The 21,308-nt window shown below is 43.1% G+C and overlaps 1 protein-coding gene across 1 annotated transcript in view; it reads left to right on the top strand.

The window, feature by feature from the left end:
- The window catches only part of PELI2 (pellino E3 ubiquitin protein ligase family member 2), an 80,511-nt gene extending 65,584 nt beyond the window's left edge, over nucleotides 1-14,927 (top strand). The window contains exons 4-6 of the mRNA XM_072864898.1: nucleotides 4,594-4,791; nucleotides 5,476-5,664; nucleotides 8,637-14,927. Of these exons, the coding sequence (XP_072720999.1) occupies nucleotides 4,594-4,791; nucleotides 5,476-5,664; nucleotides 8,637-9,203 (954 nt within the window). The 3' untranslated portion in view covers nucleotides 9,204-14,927. The remainder of the gene's footprint in view (nucleotides 1-4,593; nucleotides 4,792-5,475; nucleotides 5,665-8,636) is intronic.
- Nucleotides 14,928-21,308: the final 6,381 nt, after the last annotated feature.

Below are 21,308 nucleotides of genomic sequence, written 5' to 3'. Positions count from 1 at the left end.
TTTGAGAGTCTGTTGTCAGTCCTTCTCTTTGAAGGGAAAAGTGAGAAATGTTGTGTCGGTGACTTGTATTCTGCGTTTTTTCCAGAAACAAACTGGAAAATTTTGAAGATTGCAAATCCAAAATAGCTTCCTGTTTTATGCTTTCCAAGCTTATAACCAAGCAGAAGCATGAGTAGACGCTTATCAGAAGTGAGGCACGTATGGAAAATGTGGGGAGAAGGGGCAGTAAAGAAATTCAGAAAGCATTGAAGAGCAGTGCTCAGGCTGTCTAAATACCAATTTTCTTGGCGCTTTCCATAATAAAATGAAAATGACCATTTTTTCATGCATATAACTTAGCAGTTAATACGTGGTTTAAATCACCATGCACGTACCCTACCCACCCCCCCATGCAGACACACAACATTTATTAACCATGCAGGGTATATGCATATTCAATGGATGCATGATGAAGTTTCACACAGGAGTAGTCCTACCTGCTGTCCTTCTACTAGCTCTTTTCTGAAGATAACATGAAGAGTTATTTACAAATAAGCATACTCTTAAAAGAGGGTTTGAAAATACTACTTAAAGCGCTAACCAGGAATGATCTTGTTTCTTGAAAGCTGGAAACAATGCAGAAATAGGTGTTCTTGTCTTCCCTGCTTACTTGTATCCTGCTCAGTTACCTGACAAACATCTCCTGCTGTGGATCACTTTAACAAAATGGCTTCACAACCTCCTGCTGCAGGGATTTGGAACTTGCAGGTGTTCAGCTGCTGTGGAAGGTTGTCCTGGACATCTCATATGATTCTGTTCTTATGTCCTGTACTTGGTTTTGGGAATAGGCTTTTTTCTTTTTTTATCTCCCTCCCCCCCATACTTGTTCTGCTGTATTGTGTGTGCACTTTCTTTTTTTCCTTAATGTAATTCTGTAGTGAAATTTATGTACAAATGCTAATATATAGCTTTGTCCTGGTGACATATAGATCAGATTTCTTCATGTAATAACAGGATGTACTAATGTACATGCCATCTGGCATCTCCCCAAGTCTATATGCTGCAGCATCTATATGCTGCTAAAAATAAAGATTTTCTTTAGAGTTTAGTAAGCATTCTGTTGATGATGCATCAGTTGGAGTAGGACCTGTTCCTTCATAGTTTGTTTGGACGAGAATGGGTTGATTATACCTGTTCGTAGCACTACAAGGAACCAAAAGTTTAGTCAGTACCCTAAATAACTACAAGTTTATACAAAAACCAGGTACAGTCAATATGAAGAATTTATTTTTTTTTTCTGAAGAACAGGCCTTCAGAAGATGCGTGGTCCAATTCTCCCTGTCATCAGAGTGAAATTCTGTTGAAGTCCAAGAATCTACAGCTGTTAAATGATCTGCTGGCATGTTGTCTGGTTTTGTGTTGTCTCAGGAGTGAGCGTTTTTAATAGCACTTCTTTGATTGACAGTAGAGACTAGCAAATTGATTGACTGCCTGGCTTTTAACACAGCTTTTAACAATAACCTGTGGTGTAGACAACAGAAGCTGTCTTATGCATCAGTTGGAAGATTTATACTTTGTTATTGGAAGTAACTTAGTGAAATAATATAGAATGACACAGTTAACAAGAGGCACAAAATACAGCCTAAAATTACTAAAAAGAATAGTCTTCTGTGCTATAGAGGAAAACGGAAGAAAAAAGAGTAATAAAGTCCTGTAAAGAGTAGCTTTGAATAATGGAACTAGGTCTGTAGTGACTGTAGTCTGACTGCAACATCAGATAACTTAAAATTTTTGGTGGGTAAATGTTGGTAGCATCAAGTTTTTTATTTGTTCCCAAGGGGCTTTCTTTTCTGATGATCTCAAGCACATAATTTTGAATTGATATGGAGCATGGGGAAAGTACTGTGTTTTGAAGGGAACTTCTTAAAATAATTTCTAGTGTTGAAATGTAGCACACTACATGGGATTGATCCTCTAGAAGGCTTTCTCAAGAGGAGGGAAAAAAAAAACCCTGAAAGAAAAGCAAATACTTAAAATATTTGACATTGTATAGACATACTTGTGACACAAATGAGATATAGAAATAATTACTTTATTGCTTAAAATATTACATGTAATTTCAGAGATTTTAAAAAAACACATAAAAGCTTTGTACGTAGATTTTAATGCTTATATCCAAACATACCTGGATTTCATGTTGACTGATTGGTATGATGAGGAAGACTGGGAGCAAACACTTGTGTGTGTTGTCATCCTTTAAGGGAAAATAAGGCAGGTTTTTCTCTAATTGCATCTAAAAGCTTTGAGAGAGTGATCCAAGAGACTGCAACAGGCAGAAACTTGTTGTGAACAGATTTTTTTCATGTTTGTTATTGATTATCCTTTAAGAGACTTCACATACAGATAGAGAATAGTCAAAAGTTATGAATAAGCTTCCTGCTGCTGGTTGGTGCTGAGTCTTAGCGGGAATTGCATTGGATGGGAAACAAGCCTGTTAGAAATAATACTGTAAAAGGAAAAAGAATATAACTTTAAGTTTTAGCTTCAACGTGTCAAGTTATATAAATCAGAAATGTCCCATATTAAACAGTTTCTAAACTGTCTTGGGTATTCTAGTAGTCGCTTTACTTTCTGTGAAAAATCGAAGTGCAGACTTTTAGGCCTTTCTTAGTATTTCCTTTGTGCTTCTGCGGTAAGCTCATCATGTTTTATACTTGGGTTGAGACCCATGATATGGACAACGTAACTGGATGTGTCACTTAAGACATGGATTTCGACATGTTCAAGTTTAACACTGCAAAGTAGAACTGAAAGCAGAAGAGAAGTACAGGAGAGATCCCTGTGCTGTTGCTATCGCTTCAGTTGTGATGAGGGTTAAGTGGTAATAATACCACTTTCCTTGACTCTTCAATAATGTTTCTTTACAGCTAATTTAGTTTGCAGAGATGTTTGTTAATGATGGAACCATATGTGTCTTCCCATAGCTGGCTTTGAAGAGCAAGAAGCTAAGCAGATTGTAACTTCTTGGGGGCCAATGAGATCATGTGTAGTGAGGAGGTTATTTTATATAAATGTCGATTCCTCATATTGAAGGTAGTTTCATGTGAAGAATATTCTTAATTTTCTTCTGTTTGATCACAAGGTGTCTATAGATATTAATATTCTGTTCCACTCCTTGTTCCTCAGCACCACTTTCCCAGTTATGCTCACAGTTGGTGTAACACTAATTTGCCTGTAGAAGTATTGATAAAGTCTCACTGTATGTTTGGTTGGCGGTTAGATCCCTCTGTCCATTTTGTAATGAAGTTTTCTGTTCCAGATGCCTAGATGTTTTGTTTTAGAATTAAAATTTATAGATGTCAAGATAGAAAAATAATCTTGTCTACTGATCAGCTGTGTTTTATTTCTGCTGAAGAAAGTTTTTCCATTTCTTTAGTCATGCACATGCATGATTAGGAATAAATTTAATCATATTGTGGGTTTTACCTGAAAACTCTTCTATTCTGGAACTACCAATTCTGAAAACATGACGGTGGGTAGCTTTTTGTTATGATGTATCAAAATAACCAAGCTCTGGGTCTAAAAAAAGTCCTTTATTTTCATGGCAAATTAACTTGGAACTAGAAGTGTGAGTAAAACTTGTCATTTCAAGCTAGTATTTTCTTAATTGACAGAATATAGTGGTAAGTAATTTGCTGTGGTTGGATTATGAAATACCAAGGTGATAATACTTCCATGCTGTTGACAATACTCTATCAAACAATTCATTGCAGCTGTGTTGGGCAAGCATGTACATGAGCTGTAGTAAGTGAAAATTTGTCTTGCCATGTCAGTGATGATGATGTGGTTTAACCCCAGCTGGCAGCTCAGCCCCCCCAGCCGCTCGCTCACTCCCCCCTGGTGGGATGGGGGAGAGAATCCCAAGGGTAAAAGTGAGAAAACTCGTGGGTTGAGATAAAGACAGTTTAATAGGGAAAGCAAAAGCCGTGCACGCAAGCAAAGCAAAACAAGGAATTCCTTCACTCCTTCCCATAGGCAGGCAGGTGTTCAGCCATCTCCAGGAAAGCAGGGCTCCGTCACGCCTAACGGTGACTTGGGAAGACAAACGCCATCACTCCGAATGTCCCCCCCCCTTCTTCTTCCCCAGCTTTATATGCTGAGCATGACGCCGTATGGTATGGAATAGCCCTTTGGTCAGCTGGGGTCAGCTGTCCTGGCTGTGTCCCCTCCCAGCTTCTCGTGCACCTCCAGCCCACTTGCTTGTGGGGTGGGGTGAGAAGCAGAAAAGGCCTTGACTCTGTGTAAGCACTGCTCAGCAACAGCAAAAACATCCTTGTGTTACCAACACTGTTTCCAGCAAAAATCCAAAACATAGCCCCATACTAGCTACTATGAAGAAAATTAACTCTACCCCAGCCAAAACCAGCACAGATTTGTGCCTAGGACAAATGTGAAAATACAGATTAGTCTCTGGTTGGATCTTGCCATCCATAAATTCAGTAGACAGTAGTTCACTGATGTCATCCACGTTAACTTGGCAAAATTGTGTCCTTAATGCTTGACATTTCTATGGCTTTTTCTAATTATACCATTATCTTAAATTTTTTTTTGCAGGTTGGGAGGTCAACAGAAAGCCCCATAGACTTTGTAGTGACAGATACTATTTCTGGAAGTCAAAATAATGATGAAACCCAGATTACGCAAAGCACCATATCCCGTTTTGCATGCAGGATTGTTTGTGACAGGAGCCCACCATATACAGCAAGGATTTTTGCAGCTGGATTTGACTCTTCTAAAAATATATTTCTTGGTGTAAGTACTACTAATAACTATGTTATGTACGAGCAAGCTCTGTTTTTTATTCTCTGTTATTTTCAAGCCCCCAAATTCCCTTGTACTAGTTGATAACTTATACTGTCATTAGACTTTTATTACACCAGTGTACCAGCTGCAGTGTTAAGTAGAAACTGCAGTTTTATGTGCCAGATTTATTACCAGCATGGACTCATGGTCATAATTGTCTTTAACAATGAAACTCTACTTTAGTAACTGTTAGTGGGTTTTCTTTAGGTCTGCTTGATATATTCTTGATTGTCATTGTGAATAAGCTGCTGTTGCAGTTCTGAGCGCTGAAGACCAAGGCGCGTATCAGTTGCGTTATGGAAAAGGATCTGCCCATTGCAATGGTATTCCATTATGGTAGTTAGGAGTATGCTACTGACCTTTGAGGCCTTAACTCTTACCTGACCTGCAGTCAGAGGCACTCAACTGAGTTAAAAATAAGAATATTTAAGATAGAATAGTAATTGAAGATGCATAAGCAAAAGATGTTAACACCCTGGCACAAGGTATTCCTAAAAATGCTTTTTTTGTAAATCTGTACCTAAGCACTGCCAGCTGGCGAGGAAATGTTGTGTTTTAGACAGTGCTAGTAAAACTTTAGTCCATAAACTTTTAGACAAACTCTTTCTTTCCTGGGGTGGTTGTCACATGCAGGAAAAAGCAGCAAAGTGGAAAAATCCTGATGGCCACATGGATGGATTGACAACTAATGGGGTGCTGGTCATGCATCCAAAAGGAGGGTTCACTGAGGAGTCTAAGCCTGGAGTTTGGCGGGAAATATCAGTCTGTGGTGATGTGTACACTCTCCGGGAAACCAGATCTGCTCAACAAAGGGGGAAACTGGTAAGTTGAAAGTAGCTGGTAATGAAAACAAAACAAGGGATACTTGTCTTCCTGGCATTGAATGGAGGCGGTCATAGGGTGACTGCAGAGTAGTAGTGTTATCCCTGGGTAGTGGGCACTGAAATCATCTAAGTAGATGTGTGTTACAGTAGATTCTGCACTGTTATCCTGCTTCTGCTTATGCAGGAGAACACTTTAAAGTTTTCTGCTAATGTCACTTTTTTCCAACTGAAATAGCATAGTGTAAAAGCTAAATAAACTTTGCTCTTGAAGCTCCATCTCTGAAATGTTCTCCTGGGACATGGGGACATCTGGAAGTTACTGCATGGGGAGCCGTCTTTTGCAGTACTGTCTTAAAAGGAAGAGACCACTTGCATGCTAAACAATTTTGGATAACGCAACTTCTGTTTGATTTACGTGCCACTAGGGAAGAGAAGAGAAGCCCTGCTAAGTATATTCCTGTTTTATCCAGTGAAGCAGGATGGGCTTTGCCTTTACCAAAAGTTAGAGATTTCAGCTGCCAGAAACCTGTGGCATACATAACCAGGAGAGAGGTTCCCATGAAAGAATGTGTCCACTTCTCCATAGAAGATGGAAGGGAATTCCCATAGCTCTCTTGTTCTTTGCCCTTCCCAAGGTTTGTGGAGCCGAGGGTGGAGAATGCTATCATCACTCTTCCTTCTTCCCCCTGCCCTCAAAGGAAAAAAAGAAAAAAGTCAGCCACCACCACACAGAAGTAGCCCAGCGAAGTACACAGACAGCCGAATTCCTGCTCGGGCAGATGAGCTTTCCCAGAAGTCCTCTTTGTCTCTGGGAAGGTTAGGATGCTGTGCTGCCTACAGCCCTGGAAAGCCATCATGGTTCACTCCTCCTGCTCTTTGTTAGGATTCAGGAAGTGAGAGGATGTTCAAGGGGCATCTTCACTGCAATTGAAGATGCCCTTTCTCTTTTGTAACTTTATCACCCAGCTGCTAGTTTAAAGACTGAGCAAGGGTGCATGGCGGGGGGGGGGGGTATCCTTCTCTTCTTCATGCCAAAGTTGCTTTGCTGCTGCTACCTTGAGTTCCCCATTAGATTCATGGTGTTACAGAGGTGTCCCACATACTTGCACTGAACTGACTTTCCGACTTTGCCATTGGCTTTGCAGAATACTGACTGCTTAAAGGGGTTAGGAAAATGGAGTTTGAGTATTTTGTTCTGCTTTCAGTAGACAGCCTGCAGTACATGAATTGCTTTGTCACTTTAATGGTGGCAGGCAAACATCGCCTCGGGGACTGGGACAGATGATGTTGCAATTGCGCCCTTTGTACGTGGTTAGCAAAACACCTTTTTAGTGCTGCTAAAGAAAGGCAATACTAAAACAAATAAATCCCCTTATCTGCATCCAAAATGACTCGAATTCTCATTTAAATAAAATTACAGGCACATGGTATTGATGTGATCAGTATTCTTTGATTGGGTTCATAAAACCAAATGCACACTGTATAATGAAGTGAACACATTGCATACGAGAGAGCTTTTGCTGTGCTGTTTGTGAAGGAATTATCTGAAAAGTGCATCAAATCAAGGCTTCTCTCATCTCTACTTGAACCACTGAATTTTTCTGCTGGAAGTACTTTACACTGGTGACCTTTTATCTGTAGTCTGTATTGTACCATCTAGGTGTTTTGTGCAAGGGTGATCCACAGTTAATCTGTGAATTTAACCTGGATTAAAATGTAAATGCCAAATTGGTTGTCATTCATAGTATTCTTAGGCAGACATGATGATTTCATGTGACCTACTTAATGTCCAGGGTATTTGTTTTGCCGTAGTGGTATTTTCTACGCATTTTCTATGTACAAAGCCAGGCAGTAGGTCTTTTTTTCCTCTTTAATTTCATAAAGAACCTTTTTAATATATATTCATCATTACTGAACTGGTAGCAATAGCACAAGTTGCTTATATGTTTGTGATATTAAAATAAATCAAAGAATATTTCCGCAAAGTACAATGTGTGTTTGGCATATTCCCTTGAAAATGTTTTAAGTATCTGCTTTTAGTCAGACGAGAGAAGCCTTTAGGCAATGCACATTGGAGCTGTGTTTGCATGGAATACCTCATTAAATAAAGGGCCTAACTAGTTGGGGTGGTTAATTGTTCAGAAGTTGAGCCTGTGTGGCTTCAGTTGCAGAACTTGTCACTTGAGAAATTCAATGGGTAATTCACTCTGCTGTAATAATAATGTATGCAAGTACCTGCGCATGTAGCTAGTATTGCATTTGTCATTTATCCCTAATGTTATCTGTGGAAGAGTTTTTCACAGCTGATGAGGTATGCTGTGGGAGTTCATGCTTCTGCAAAACGCTTTACACTCACCACAAGCCAAAAAAAAAAAGATACCTGAGTAGCAGGACAGCTGGTCTGTCCTGGGTAGCAGTTTTTAGTCCAAAAAAGACCATTTGCTACATGAGCAGCCTCTGCCAGTCTACGTGGGCAAAGAATTCCAGGAGAGCAATCTGCTAATACAGCCCGTAGGGAATGGCAAGTTTCTTCAGCCTATCGTGACTTACCTTAAACATGACAAAGGCATACAGAGAATTAACGTTAGAGAGAAAAAGTAGCATGCTCAGAGGTAGGGGGTATTTGTGAAGAAGTTAGTGATTACTAATGCAATACCTCTCCCAAAGAATTACAGGAAGGAAAACTGGGTGTAGTAATTAGTATTGCTATAGCATGTAACAGTTGCAAATCTAGGACCTCCTGTACAAGCACAGAATAAGAGACCCATGCTCATTATAATCTTTAAATATAGGATAAGAGATAAGAGATGGATTTGGACAAACGGGGGGCCACAAGGAAATAAGACAAAATTAGGTAGCATGTTAGGGAGGGTAACGATTTGGTGAAAAAGACGACACGTTTACAGAACTAACTCAGTTGTCTGTGAAAGCTCTCAGGCTTAACTACTTATCCTTGTGTTCTACCACTAGGTAGAAAATGAGACCAACGTCCTACAAGATGGCTCTCTCATTGACCTGTGCGGAGCCACCCTTCTGTGGAGAACGGCAGATGGACTGTTTCACACTCCAACTCAGAAACACATTGAAGCTCTGCGACAGGAGATAAACGCTGCCAGACCACAGTGTCCTGTTGGGTTAAACACTTTAGCATTTCCCAGCATCAACCGTAAAGATGTGGTAGAAGAGAAGCAGCCTTGGGCATACCTCAGCTGCGGTCATGTTCATGGCTATCACAACTGGGGACATCGCAGTGACACCGAAGCCAATGAGCGGGAATGTCCTATGTGCAGAACCATTGGCCCCTATGTGCCTCTTTGGCTTGGTTGTGAAGCAGGCTTTTATGTGGATGCTGGTCCTCCAACTCATGCTTTCACCCCTTGTGGACATGTGTGCTCTGAGAAGTCTGCAAAATACTGGTCTCAAATCCCACTGCCTCATGGTACTCATGCATTTCATGCTGCCTGCCCTTTTTGTGCAACACAACTGTCTGGGGAACACAACTGCATCAAGCTAATTTTTCAGGGTCCAATTGACTGATATCACTTTGCAATGACCACAATAACATTTTCTTTAACAATTTACTGTGAAGATTTTGCCACTAACTCTAGATTTTACCTTTTTTTGTAATGTTATTAATAGGGTGGTAGGGTGGGGATGGGGAACTGTCAAGGAAATCGTGAGGGACTGTGGTGGAATTGGGATACATTGATACCTGGAACTTGACAGATATCAGTGGTGTTGCATGCTCAAAAGCAGCATATTCATGAAGTCTTCTTGGTCAAATTGTAGTATATTTCTAATCTTTTTATTAGTACCCTGGATCAGAAAAAGGTGTCTTAATGATTTTTTTAAGCTAAGATTTTTTAATGGAAAGGTTTTTTCTTCTAAACTTTGACAAGCCTTTAAAACCTATTTTTCAAATCTAGAAGGAACATACAGAATGTAACTCTTTAATTTGCAATATAATTTAACTTGAATAGTGTCTCAAGGAGCTAATACAGAATGTGTGGACAACCATAGGTGAATGTTCACTAGAGATAATTGGATATGTAAGAGAAAAATTAGCTGCCTAAATTGTAGAGTATAAAAGCTATTAAAATATCTATTACGGTAGAACACAGCTGGCCAAAAAGGCATCAAGGATTACTTGAAACTGAGGAAATCCTGTTTGCATTGATTTCCTTTCAGTGTAATAGATATCCACTGTTCATTATGTATGGTATATGGCTGACTTTTTTTTTTTCTTCCCCCCCCTCCCATCTGGTGAAACTGCTTTACTTTTTTTACATACTTAGTTCTGGTTTTTAAGCCAGTATTCTGTATATGTGTAGTCTGGCCTTTTTATTTCTGCTTAACTTAGCTTGCCCTAACTGCTCCTTGCATGCCCAGGACCATTGGGTTAATTGAGATGTAGCGAGCCTTTAAAAACTGCATTAATGAAGGGGTAGTGCCGCAGCAAGACAGAAGGTTTAGGTACAACTTATGCAGAACTTATTTACATAGACCTGAATTCAGGAGAGCACTTGGTTCGTGTTTAAATATAAGCCCACAGATGGGACTCTTTAGATTCTCCAGTGCTTCAACGGATTGTGGTTATATGCTGTTATGTTTTGAAATAAAAAAAGCAATTAAAAATAAGTTATTTTTTTAAGCTCACTTACTAGCCAAAATGCTGTAAGGAGAGCATCGTTTCTAGTTCAGCTGAGTATTTTTGTTCAGTTTTCAACTTGCTGCCATCTGTCACCTTTTTTTGCAGATTGAGATGTGTTTGTATCCATTTTTTTTTTCAAATGTTTGCAAATCAAACAACATTCAAATGTAATCAAATATATGCACCAGGGTGGTACATCTGAAGTGGATCACTTGAAATTCCTGACTTTTTGAGAGAGCTGATAAATGTTTACTATGGAAATAATTAAATCAGAATTTCATATGAGATGTACCCCGCCCACTGTTAGTTTCATTTCATACAGAATGATAACTCTTTGATTTGTGATTTTTTTTTTCCTTTTGCTTTCTGTACTCTTGGTATCTGAGGTATCAATCTATCCAGGTTTAAAAAAAAAAAAAAAAATTGGGAGAAAATTAGAACATCTCTAGATGAAATTGATCATTCAAGCTCAGTTCTGTTTAATCAACTATAGCTTTTTGCTATATTTGTGCCCTTTGTATAAATATATAATTTATATGATTTTAATATATTCTGTATATATATACTTGAATTGGCCTGTTCATATTTTGGTTGTAAAATTGTTTTATAGTTAACCTTATAAACATTTTACATGTCCCTTGCCAATGGTGGTGGGACGTACTTTGTCTGCTGCTGTTTTTAATATAATTTTGCTGTATAAATGTTCAGCATTTTAATAATTTGAAAATAGCTTTACTTTTCTGTTTATGCTTTTGCTGTTTAAAAAAAAAACTTCTGCAGCATTTTCTTTAAAAATCCCAAACTGTACAGTTTTTGTCCCACTCAGTGATTGGAAATAGGATGACTCTTGTTAACCTAAAACTATATGCTTCTTCCTAGTGCCTTTTCAATGAGATCCTCTTGTGATTCCGTATTCCGAGTCCTTACTCCCACAAGACAACCTTGTGGCTAATCTTCATCAAGAGTGGCAGCCCAACCAGATTGGGAAGAAACGCCTTTGGCCTTCAATTCCTTGTCCTGGTTTCTGTCATAAACGTGAAGGTGCCTCTTCCTTGTTTATATTCAGTACAAGTTCCTCAGGTCCCATATGCATACTGCAGCATTATTTCTATTTAGCATATACCTCATCCGTGAGAGGCAGTCTCACCTCCACCTCGTTCTTATTGGACTCTGTGAAATACTTAACTTCGTTTCTCACAAGAGATGCTATGAAAACATACTTTCAGGAAATGTTCCTTGTTGAGTTAAGGCCACGAGCTGTGTGTTAAAGCTGGTGGCCAGAGGTCTCGAGCTCCGCGTACGACAGCTTCACAGGTCTGGGGTGGCAGCTGTTTTGCTGAGCTGAGCTGAACAGGACTTGCATGCGTAGTCTCCCTGTGAGCGTAAACGGATTGTAAATGTGCAGGTTCCCAGGCATCTCCGTTATCGAGCTTCTTTACTTTCTTCCTTTGCTGTTGCAGTTTAATTGCTGCTTCAGAGCTTTGTATAGCTACACCCTGCGCAAAGTGGATGTACAGCGTTAGAGGAGTCCTCACTGGAAACACTAGCACACCGTCTGGTTGCGGTGTGTTTGGCTTGCATGAAGTGGAAGACTGGCTAATGGTTTGTATCCGAGGGAAGTGTCTGTTTGAAAAGACTGTGTTTTGAGCAACATTTTTGTTTCTTTCACTGTCAGCAATTCTGTATAACACAAATACTGCAGGAAGGAAAACTCTCCTCTTATCTGGAAACAAACTTCCACGGTTCCTTTGCATGAATCCAGGTACTTTGCCATTAACCAGTATTCAAATCTAGGGCGAGTCCCGCAGGGCTGGATTTACTGGGAAGGCAGAAGAGTTTGTAGCATTGTTTTTCTCAAACACTACTGCCACATACGCTGCTCTGATCAAATGATGGACTGTTTGGCTGCCTAGCCCTTCTCTCCTTCCCTCGTCTCAGTAAACGCACACCTTCACTGGTCTGGTAACTCAATAGGAGAAAGCTGTTCCTGGATAAATAAGACCGGTACTATTTGGAGTGAGCAAACTTGAGAACCACCCTCAAACTTTGTTTTGAAAGTTTATTTCATGATTTCAGCGTTATGATATTTCTTGCATACCATTTCAAATGCTGGCAATGTATTCTGTAAGGATTTTTTTCACCTGTTACTGTTGATTCTATTTGAGTGCTCCAAAACCAGCTTTGGCTGCATAAATTACAGCTAAAAGTATTTTTCTAGTCTGATCTTAAAAAAAAAAAAAGTCTGTCATACCCATGCACACTGGAGCTGTAACACTTTCCTTTTTCCTGGCAGCTTCTTGATAGAGTGCTGAAGTCTTAAATAGATGACTGAGTGTTATTTTGAATCGTGGTCCAAGTTGTACGAAAGAGTTAGCCTGATACTGCATTAATCACGAATCTTTTTCAAGTGTGGTCACTTTGTGCCTCAGGGTACAGCAATAGTACTGTACTGGCACAGTAATTAAGGAATTTTTTTCTTTGTGGTGGTGGGAACAGGGCTCAGAAGAGACGAAAGCCGTTGGTTCCAGTAGGGACAGGCCCACCTTGAAGCAAAGGCATGCCAGGAACTGATCAGAAATGTGACTGTAGCTGTTCCCGCTTTCAGACCTGGTTCACGCTCTAAAAAGGATTCTCCTCAGTTTGTTAGGAAGCTCCGGGATGAAATGGAAGGGCTGTGATCTTCCCAACAAAACACTTCGGTGTTTTAGTGGCAGTTCCTGGAATTTGAGGGTTGTGCTTCAGAGCCTGACTGGGGAGCAGAGGTGCTGAGTGTATCATGGTGAGAAACTGCAATAGTCTCTGAAAAGAACTTAACTTATTTTTTAATTCCACACACCATGCAAAAGAAACTGTGGGTTTGAACTGTGGTATCACTCCGTTTAGTGCTCTTGCAGTAGCTGATTGCTTTCCTCACCATTTTTTCATTCTTCTGGAAGCGGAAGGAAGCTTCTCCAAGACCGTCATGTTTCTGTTCATCCAGCTCGTAGTCTTGACACTTTTCTGGGGTCAGAGAACTGTTGGTAGTGATCTGGCCATCATGAGGACTGATAGAGGCATTTAAATGCATTTTTAGTGTGGTGGGAAAACTGACCTGGCTTGACTCCTATTCTTGCTTAAAGTTGAGCTGCAAATACGCTTTTGAAACGAGCTGCGCTTGTCTGTTCTCCGTAAAGGAACGCTCTGTCACGGGTGGTTAGGTCTTGTTTTCCCTGAGACTGTTGTTAACATGCATTGGACGCGAAGTGGAATCGACAGGTAGAGCTGTTGATCGGAACAGGTAGGAACAGAAGTCTGTTAGGCGCTTGAGCCAAATAGGTGTGGACAGCCCAGCTCTTCTGCGGTATTCTGGCCAAGGATTCCTCCTCCTCCTTGTCTGCTCAGTTTTCAGCCTCTTGTGAGTTCTTGGCTCCTCTCATTTCCTATTTATCCATGTAGTTGCAGGTAAACAAGTAAATATAGCTTGGAAAGAAAACAAACAAGGAAGAGAATTAAAAAGATACCTTCAGGCTTATCTCTTCAAGGAAAATATAAATTGGAGTTGCAAATGCCTTTTACAGATTTTCTCATTATTCTGATTTTTATAAGCACTCTTCACAAGGCTTCACACTTGGTGTTGTGAATTAAAAGGAAAAACTTAGGTGGTAAGGCTGTTTTTTGGGGGGTGGGGGTGGAGAGGGGGTAGTTTCTAGGATGAAGTCGCAGTAGTTCTGCAGCCCCTGTGCAAACCAAGTCCCATCGACTGCAGCAGACGCTTTGGTCTTGAAAGAACAGTAGAGTCAGCCTCGGCAGGTAGTAAAGATAGAGCTTTACTTTCTGTGTTGATCAGAGTTTCCATGTATTGGCAGCGGAACACAAATATGAATTGCTTGGACAACCAAACTACAGACGAAACTGGTGGCTGTCAAGATTTCCTTTTAACGGGGCGTGTTCATACTTTCCTGGTGGGCAAGGCAGTCTTCGAGTCACCTGGAAGTCCCTTCTGTTTGTGTCATGGTGATTAGGGATGGGTATCGCTTTCCTCTTGGATCAAATACGTGATGGAGAGCCCCTGGAAGGCTCCTTCTTGTGGCACGGCCGCAGGAAGAGTCTTGTTCACACAGCGAGCCCTGTACAATGGAGAAGCGATGTTTAAACAGTGGTAGCAGCTGTTAAAACTTCTGGGTATATTTGTAAAATTGGTCTTTTATACACCATGTGAAATGGACTGAAATAATTTCTTTGCTGTTGTACCTGTGGAAGTACAAGCCATTTTGCAGGAAAAAAAAACTTAAAAAAATTAAAATATTATCTCGGTATTGTCACTGACTCCTTCGGTTTTTTTCGCTGCTGGTTGGTTGTCAGGGTTTAACTTTGATTTGCAAAAACATATAAAAAACTTCCAAAATAAACAGTTTCTCTTACTCTTTCGTCCTCTTTCTTCTACTCCTCAACAAACAAAAACCTAAGCCTTTGACTGAGGATTCTTAAGTATTCAAGGTAGTGGAGTGTATTCAGGTGTGAGTGCCCTGAAATTTCAGTTAATTCACTTCCCTGATTTTTAAATTGAACTGTTTGTTTTCAATGCCAACTGCCTTCTTGCGGTGTTAACATAATTGCTAAATAAAAGCAATTTCCAGGAATAATATGCTTTGTGACTCTTAAAATTAATTTCCATAATGGTAATTCAGTGTTTTGTTTGCATCTGTGTATTCGTCCCTTTTTGTATGCAGTCCCTGTGAGTACATAAGCTTCATTTTTGAAAATGAGCTAAAATGAATTGTCTGCCTTTTTTTGTAAGTAGGGAAAAAAAAAATGTTGGCGTGAACGCAGGAAAGGGAAATAAGGATATCTGCAACTTTCTCTAGATGTGGTTGTCTGCCAGCTGGCTATCGGGCTTGCTTGTAATTGAAGAGTGCTAAATACTTTCGAGGGAAGATGCTCCCAGGCGAACAGGAGCAGCTTTGGGTTATTTTATTTACATGTAACTGTGTCCACCCCCCAACGGAAGAGTAAAACCTCTTTCCTCTGGGACCATCGCTGTCTGCGTAGGGAGCAGCTTCATTTCGGGACGTCTTCAGTGTGCTCAAAGTGGCGCTGGGTAGATGTGGTCAGACCAGCCTCTGACACGGTGGGTTTCTCACTGGGGAGTCTCTGCTTGAAGAGAAGCAGCGCCTGGGTGAAGAGCAGCCGTTCGTACCTGACCAAAGGTAGGGATGATCCAATTTGCTTTAAAACAGTTGGAGGCAAGCCAAGAGAAGTAGTTCTGCTGGGGACGTGGGTGGGGGAGAGGTTTCTGCTAATCCTCGGAGGAGGAGATGAGCATCAAGGCAGGACCAGGGAGGGTTCAGAGCTGGGGTGGATGGTGGTGTTCCCCAAAGGCCTGGGTGCAGAAGTGTCACCTCTCAGATCCTAAAGCAACCCTACAGTACCCCTCGGTAGTAACCTTTTGTGGGCTTTTTACGCAAATGGTGGGGTTTGTATCAAGTTCTATCAGACAACACCGAGTTTGGGTTTTTAATTTAAACCTACAGCTTTCAGTCTGTTCTCAGTTCATTTCATGCAAGACAACAGGACCAAACACCATCCTAATGATTCTATTTCCCTTGCTACTTTTCTCCTCATTCTTCCAACTATCCGATTAAAGATGCTGTGGTCTTTTTTTTTTTTTTTTTTTTCCCACTCCCGGCTGAAGAGAGCGTGTATTCCTGCCTCTGTGTTACCTGGCTGTGAAACTCCACTTCTTACTGCAGCTTGTGCTGCTGGGAAATGATCTTTGTGAGAGGTTTCCAGAGCATTTGTGATTACTGCTTTTCTTTCCCTTTCAAGGTATTGCTGTATGAATGCATATTTTTGGGAGGAACTGAAGAAATCTCTTTCATGTAAAACTAAGGCAGACAGAAGTTTGACATAGGTGTCTCTGAGCCTGATTTTTCTTTTCTTTTTAACTCGCTGAAAACTCGTGTCTGAAGGCGGGCTCAAGATAAGGAAATACTTAACAGCAGAAAGGAGTTCAGTAGAACCCCAATTACATCAGTGCTTAAAATTATATATATGCATGTGTATAATTATATATGTAAAGAAATACACTTTGTGGAGTATTTGCCTTAAATGCCATATTCTTAAAACTCCAGCTAAAGCAGACTGCAGAGGCAGCGGCCCTGGCCTTTGAACTGAGCAGGGAATTTGCCACTGCTGGTAGAAATTGTCCTCCGCAAGAGGAGCAGAGGGAGGCAGGGAAGGGAAGGCGGCTGTACTTCAGCCTAAAACTAAACTTGGACTCCCTCAAAATACGGTGAGGTGCTGGGGACTGGTGCTGCCCTTTCCAGAGAAGCAACTGCGACTCCCCTCCTCAGCCTGGGGTTAAACCGCGGAGCGGGGTTGGAGCCGCGCCGGCCACGGGGCAAGCTGAGCCCACGGACCAGAAAAGGGATGCTGGTGGGTTTCATCACGGATGGTTTCTCTGCAGTCCTTCTGTGTGTCACCATGCGAAGGCGAGGGAGCTGTGCCATGGGCAGCGCTGGGGCTGCCGCGATCCAGCTGTGGCTCTGCGGAGCAGCTGCGCAGCCAGGTGTTAGCCAGGAGAGGAGCTGGGCCTTGGCCTCGGCCTCAAGGGCCACGCGGGATTTGGGCCAAATCGCCTGTTGAGCTACGACCACAAATCCAGCTCAGCAGGCTCGGGAGAGCAATGCGTAACATCTGGCTAATCTCAGGTCTGTGGCGCATCCCCTCCCCTCCTTATTTCTCTCTGATTAAACAGAAGTGAGGAGCCAGGGAAGGGGTGGAGGAAGGGAGAATGGGGCCCAAGTAATTCTCCTGACGAGAAGGGTCCAGACGAGGACTGGGCTGAGCTTTGTCCAAGCAGTGCCTGTACAAAGTGGAGTCTCCTCTCGCGTTAGATGTGATTCAGCCAACCCTGCCTGTGTGTGTGTTCCCCAGCCCCGGGCACACCTCTGTCCTGCTTCATAGTCCTGGAAAAACTGCTTTGCTTTTTCTCTCCCATGTACACGTGTATTTTCTTGCCCTGTTTGGAAACCTTGACCTCCACTGCAATCTTCAGGTCCATGCAGAAAGGCACGGAGAGTGCTGCCACGGCCGTGCTCTGCCATGGGGGCTGTATGGGCACCTGAAGACAACAAAATTAAAGGAGCCCAAGGGAAGGCGGCAAGTCAAGAGGGAGGGCAGGTCTGACTGCTGCCTTTCCCCTGCTGCACCCTTGGGTTAGACGTTTTTCATTTCCCCTTTCCTATCTAAAGAATAGGAACTACAGGGGTACCCAGCCCTGCTTGGAGGGTTGAAACAAAGACTTAAGGGTTTTGTGAAAGAAATCTGGCTTTTGACTAAAAGGTTTTAGCCCCCTCTCCCTGCAAGCATAAAATAAATGTTTCCCCTTTTTTAATGGGAATGTTCCCTGCAGAAACCAGTGTCTTCCTTCATGTGTCTCTTTCCTTCACCCTCCATGGGCTTCCAGGAGTGCTGTCCCTCTGGTAAGATTTTTCTCCCTCCCCTCCCTTCCCATCAGGATAAACCACCGCAGTCCGCTGGCCGGGCCCTTCGTATCGAGATCCTCCTGCCTTTCCCTTGGCTGGGGAGAATCTTTCTGGCAGGGAGAGTCAGCCCCTCCTTGGGAGGAGAGCCAGGAGGGTCACTTCAAGCCAGATCAGGAGTGGCTGGGGATTTGAGTGCTTGTAACTGAACATGTCTAGACAGCCAGGAGCCTACAGCGCAGAGAACAGCAAGTTTTACAGGCAGTCCCTGACGCACAAGGAGAAATCTTGCCTTCCCAACACACGTGTGGGCCAGATGTTCTGCCTCGCTGTCGCTGCAGTGATCCACGGGCTCCTGAGCTGCGTGGACAGCAAGCAGCGGGGCTGGGCTCCTGCTCTCCTACCCAAGGTGAGGCTCCCCAGGCAGGGACATGCTTAGGTGCAGCAAATGCAGAAAGGACTCGGACGCGTGTGGAGCAGCAGGGACCTGCTGCCTGGGCAGACAGGCAAGGAACATGCATGGAATCTGAGAAACTTTGGGTTTGGACTGTCCGTGCAGGGTTCAACTCACTCGGCAGCAGTAGGTCTGGTGTGTCCTGGGTAGAGCAGGCTCGCTGCAAGCCATCAGGTCAGAAAGTGCGTGCCAAGCAGCTGTCTGCATGGGGCTTGCAGCATATGGAAGCACACAAATATCCAAACCTCTTTTTTTCACTTGGATAGAATTTGCAGGCAGAGGAAGAGGAGATTTATATTAAAATTTAAATAATATAATACAGTCAAGAGTCAGTATCTTATAGCCTCAGTGGAAGGGTGTTGTATTTAAGGCAAAGGAGCAACTTGCTTGCCTTCATCCTAAGCATTGTCTCATCCAGTTTCTCGGGAAGGTAAGTTTTTGTTGGTCTTTGCTCACAAATGCAATGCCCCACTGCTGTAGACTGATTTAAACAGAAAAACATCCGATCTGGATAAAGTTTTCCCCACTCTGAAAACTTCAACCAGTTTGGTGTGAGTAAACTCTGCAATGAGCATCATCGCTCCTCCATCAGCTTCCACACAGAAGTGTTGGGAGCGGTTTGTTCTGCAGCAGCCCTCAGCATTTTAAACTTTATCTCGAACAACAAAATCAATTAAAATACTGAAAACATCTTTAGGGTGACAGAAAAATCTTCTAGAAAGATTCAGAGGTTCAAGCCAATGACTCCACAGTGGTTCTGGTTACTGATGGAAACATGTGGCAGCAAATACACCAGAAATTTCCTCGAAAGTCCGAAGCCTTTTCAGGTCATTCATGATGCCAGACTGGCTGGGAAGAGAACCAAGACACTGTTTGCAGATTTGAAGGACTTGGCGTATTTTGTATTCAAGGTCTGCAATTAATAAACACGGAGCCTGCTAGGAAATATGGCCCTGGTCCCTTATCTCAGCAAATGTAGCTAAATGCCCTGCAGAGGCTGGTGAAACTACTGTGCTACGCTTCTCTTGAGCTGGCTTTTTTTTAAGGGAAGTTTTTGGAAACAGAGCTGGAGGGGTTTGGCAGGAGTTCTCCGAAGCATGGCTGCATTTAGCCTGGGAGGATAAAGCTCCATTAATGTCACTATGCGTACGGCAGCCCTGTCTGTGTCTCTGGATCTCCTGTGCTCTACAAGCAAGGATCAAAAGCAGCCTGGTCCTGCCCTTCTGAACTGAAGACATGCTCGCACTGACGGATTTCTCTGAAAAAAAAAGGTATCTTGCTTTTAAAGGAAAGAATAAATTCGTAATGGGAAACCAGAGTAGCTGACGGATGCCGTAGCCCAGGGTTCACTCTGGCAGCCCTGCCCGATGCACAGATTTCCTTCGGGACCCTGATCTGCAGAGCATCGAGCAGCACTAACAAATGGCTTCCAGCCCCAGAGCTTGTAAAAACTCTTCTTTCAAGAAAGGTTTGATGAGGGTTGAACTCTCATGTCTTCACCTGCTGGTGAAGCTGTACTGGGGTGTAAGGGGTGGCTCGTGTGTCTCAAAGGTTGAGGTTTAAGTGGGTTTTTTGTTTGTTTGGTTGGTTTTTTTACTAGAATCAGCAGTTTCTGCTGTGGTTTTGTTCCTGTTGACAGAGTATCACTGCAGGATTATGCACCGGTGTTGAGTTGCCTCCTGCTTTCCATGTAAGCTGTCCTGAGCCCCTGCAGGGCGAAAACCCAAAGCGCCATCAACCTTCCAGCAATTGCTCCATATGGTTCTAGTGATCTACTGGTTTCCCAAAAAAACAACGTGCAGGCTGTGTTGAAGGGCCGTATGGAAAGGAAAAAGCAGTAACTGTCCCAGTGCCGGCAGCCGGGCACCGCAGGATGCTGCGGGCAGAGGGAATGAGGGGAGCTGGACACATGGATGGGAACCCAGGGGGGATGAGCCACTGTCGTCAGCTTTTTGCTGGGGTTTTGGTGGCTCTAGAGGCTTGTGGGGCAGAGCACATTTAGACAACGCCTTGCTAGTGTGTCCGAAAGCAGATGGATAAGGAGATGGCTGCTGAGAGCCTGTGGCACCTACAATGGTGCCCACTCCTGCTGTGGTGGTGCTCCCCAAACCTCCCTCCTCAGGGGACCCCGCTTGGGAGCTGAGCCCAGGAGGGCTCGGGTCTTAGGGGCCACCTGTGATCCAAAGGTCCGAGACACGAGGGATCAAAAACCCAGCCCAGGCTGCTGGATGCCAGCCTGGTTTGAGCTTGAGTCCAACCAACGCATCTCTCCCAAGATTGCATCTCATCTTCATTTTTGAGAGGAATATCCCTGAACTTCCCTTTGGAGGCTGTCCTGCTGTTACTCACCCTCCTCATGAATGATGTGTACCTCCTTATTTCGTCGAGTCTGGCCCTGCTTTTCAACCATCCTCTTTCAAAACAGGCTACAAGTCCTTTAGCTCTCAGATTTTTCTTCTTGTTCAGGTGCATAGACATAGTCAAGCCACCGTCAATCTTCTTTCCTATAAGCTTAAAGCAGGATGAGATCCTTATGAGCCTTTCTACATGGTATTTTCTCTGGCTTTAAAACCATTTTTATGCTTTTCTGTACTTTTTCAGGTTTCTCTACTAGATCTGTGCATGCATTTCCCCGCTGAGCTCCTCAGTGGGATACAGAGATGTAAGATCATATCCCATCCTTGCAACCACCCTGTTCATCCACGCAAGGCTCCGGGCAGCTGGTAAGTAATGAGAGTTACTGGTTTTGCTGAGCTGAACCGGGCGGGATTGGGGGTCCCCTGGCTGCAGCCCCCCCACGCCGTGGGGCTGGCAGCCTCCCCCCATCCCGAAGCCCCCCCTTGCCATCAGCCCCACTCCCGGGGCTGTGCTCAGCCTGCCAGACAAACCCATTTGCTCCGATAACCGTCCCGCCTTCCTTGTTACTGGACACCCTGCATGCCATCGGCAGAGATGTTCAGGTAGACTTCCAGCTCATTCCTAGCAAGATCCCCAGGCAGCAGCTCAGCGCCGATCCCCGCGCCGCCCCGGGGAGCTCCCCCAAGCCAGAGCCCAGTATTGACCATGCCGTAAGC

This window comes from Ciconia boyciana, chromosome 6 (assembly GCF_034638445.1).
Source record: "Ciconia boyciana chromosome 6, ASM3463844v1, whole genome shotgun sequence".
In the NCBI taxonomy this organism is placed as follows: Eukaryota; Metazoa; Chordata; class Aves; order Ciconiiformes; family Ciconiidae; genus Ciconia; species Ciconia boyciana.
Note: the sequence above shows the minus strand (reverse complement) of the source record. Positions and strands in the feature narration are given on the sequence as shown.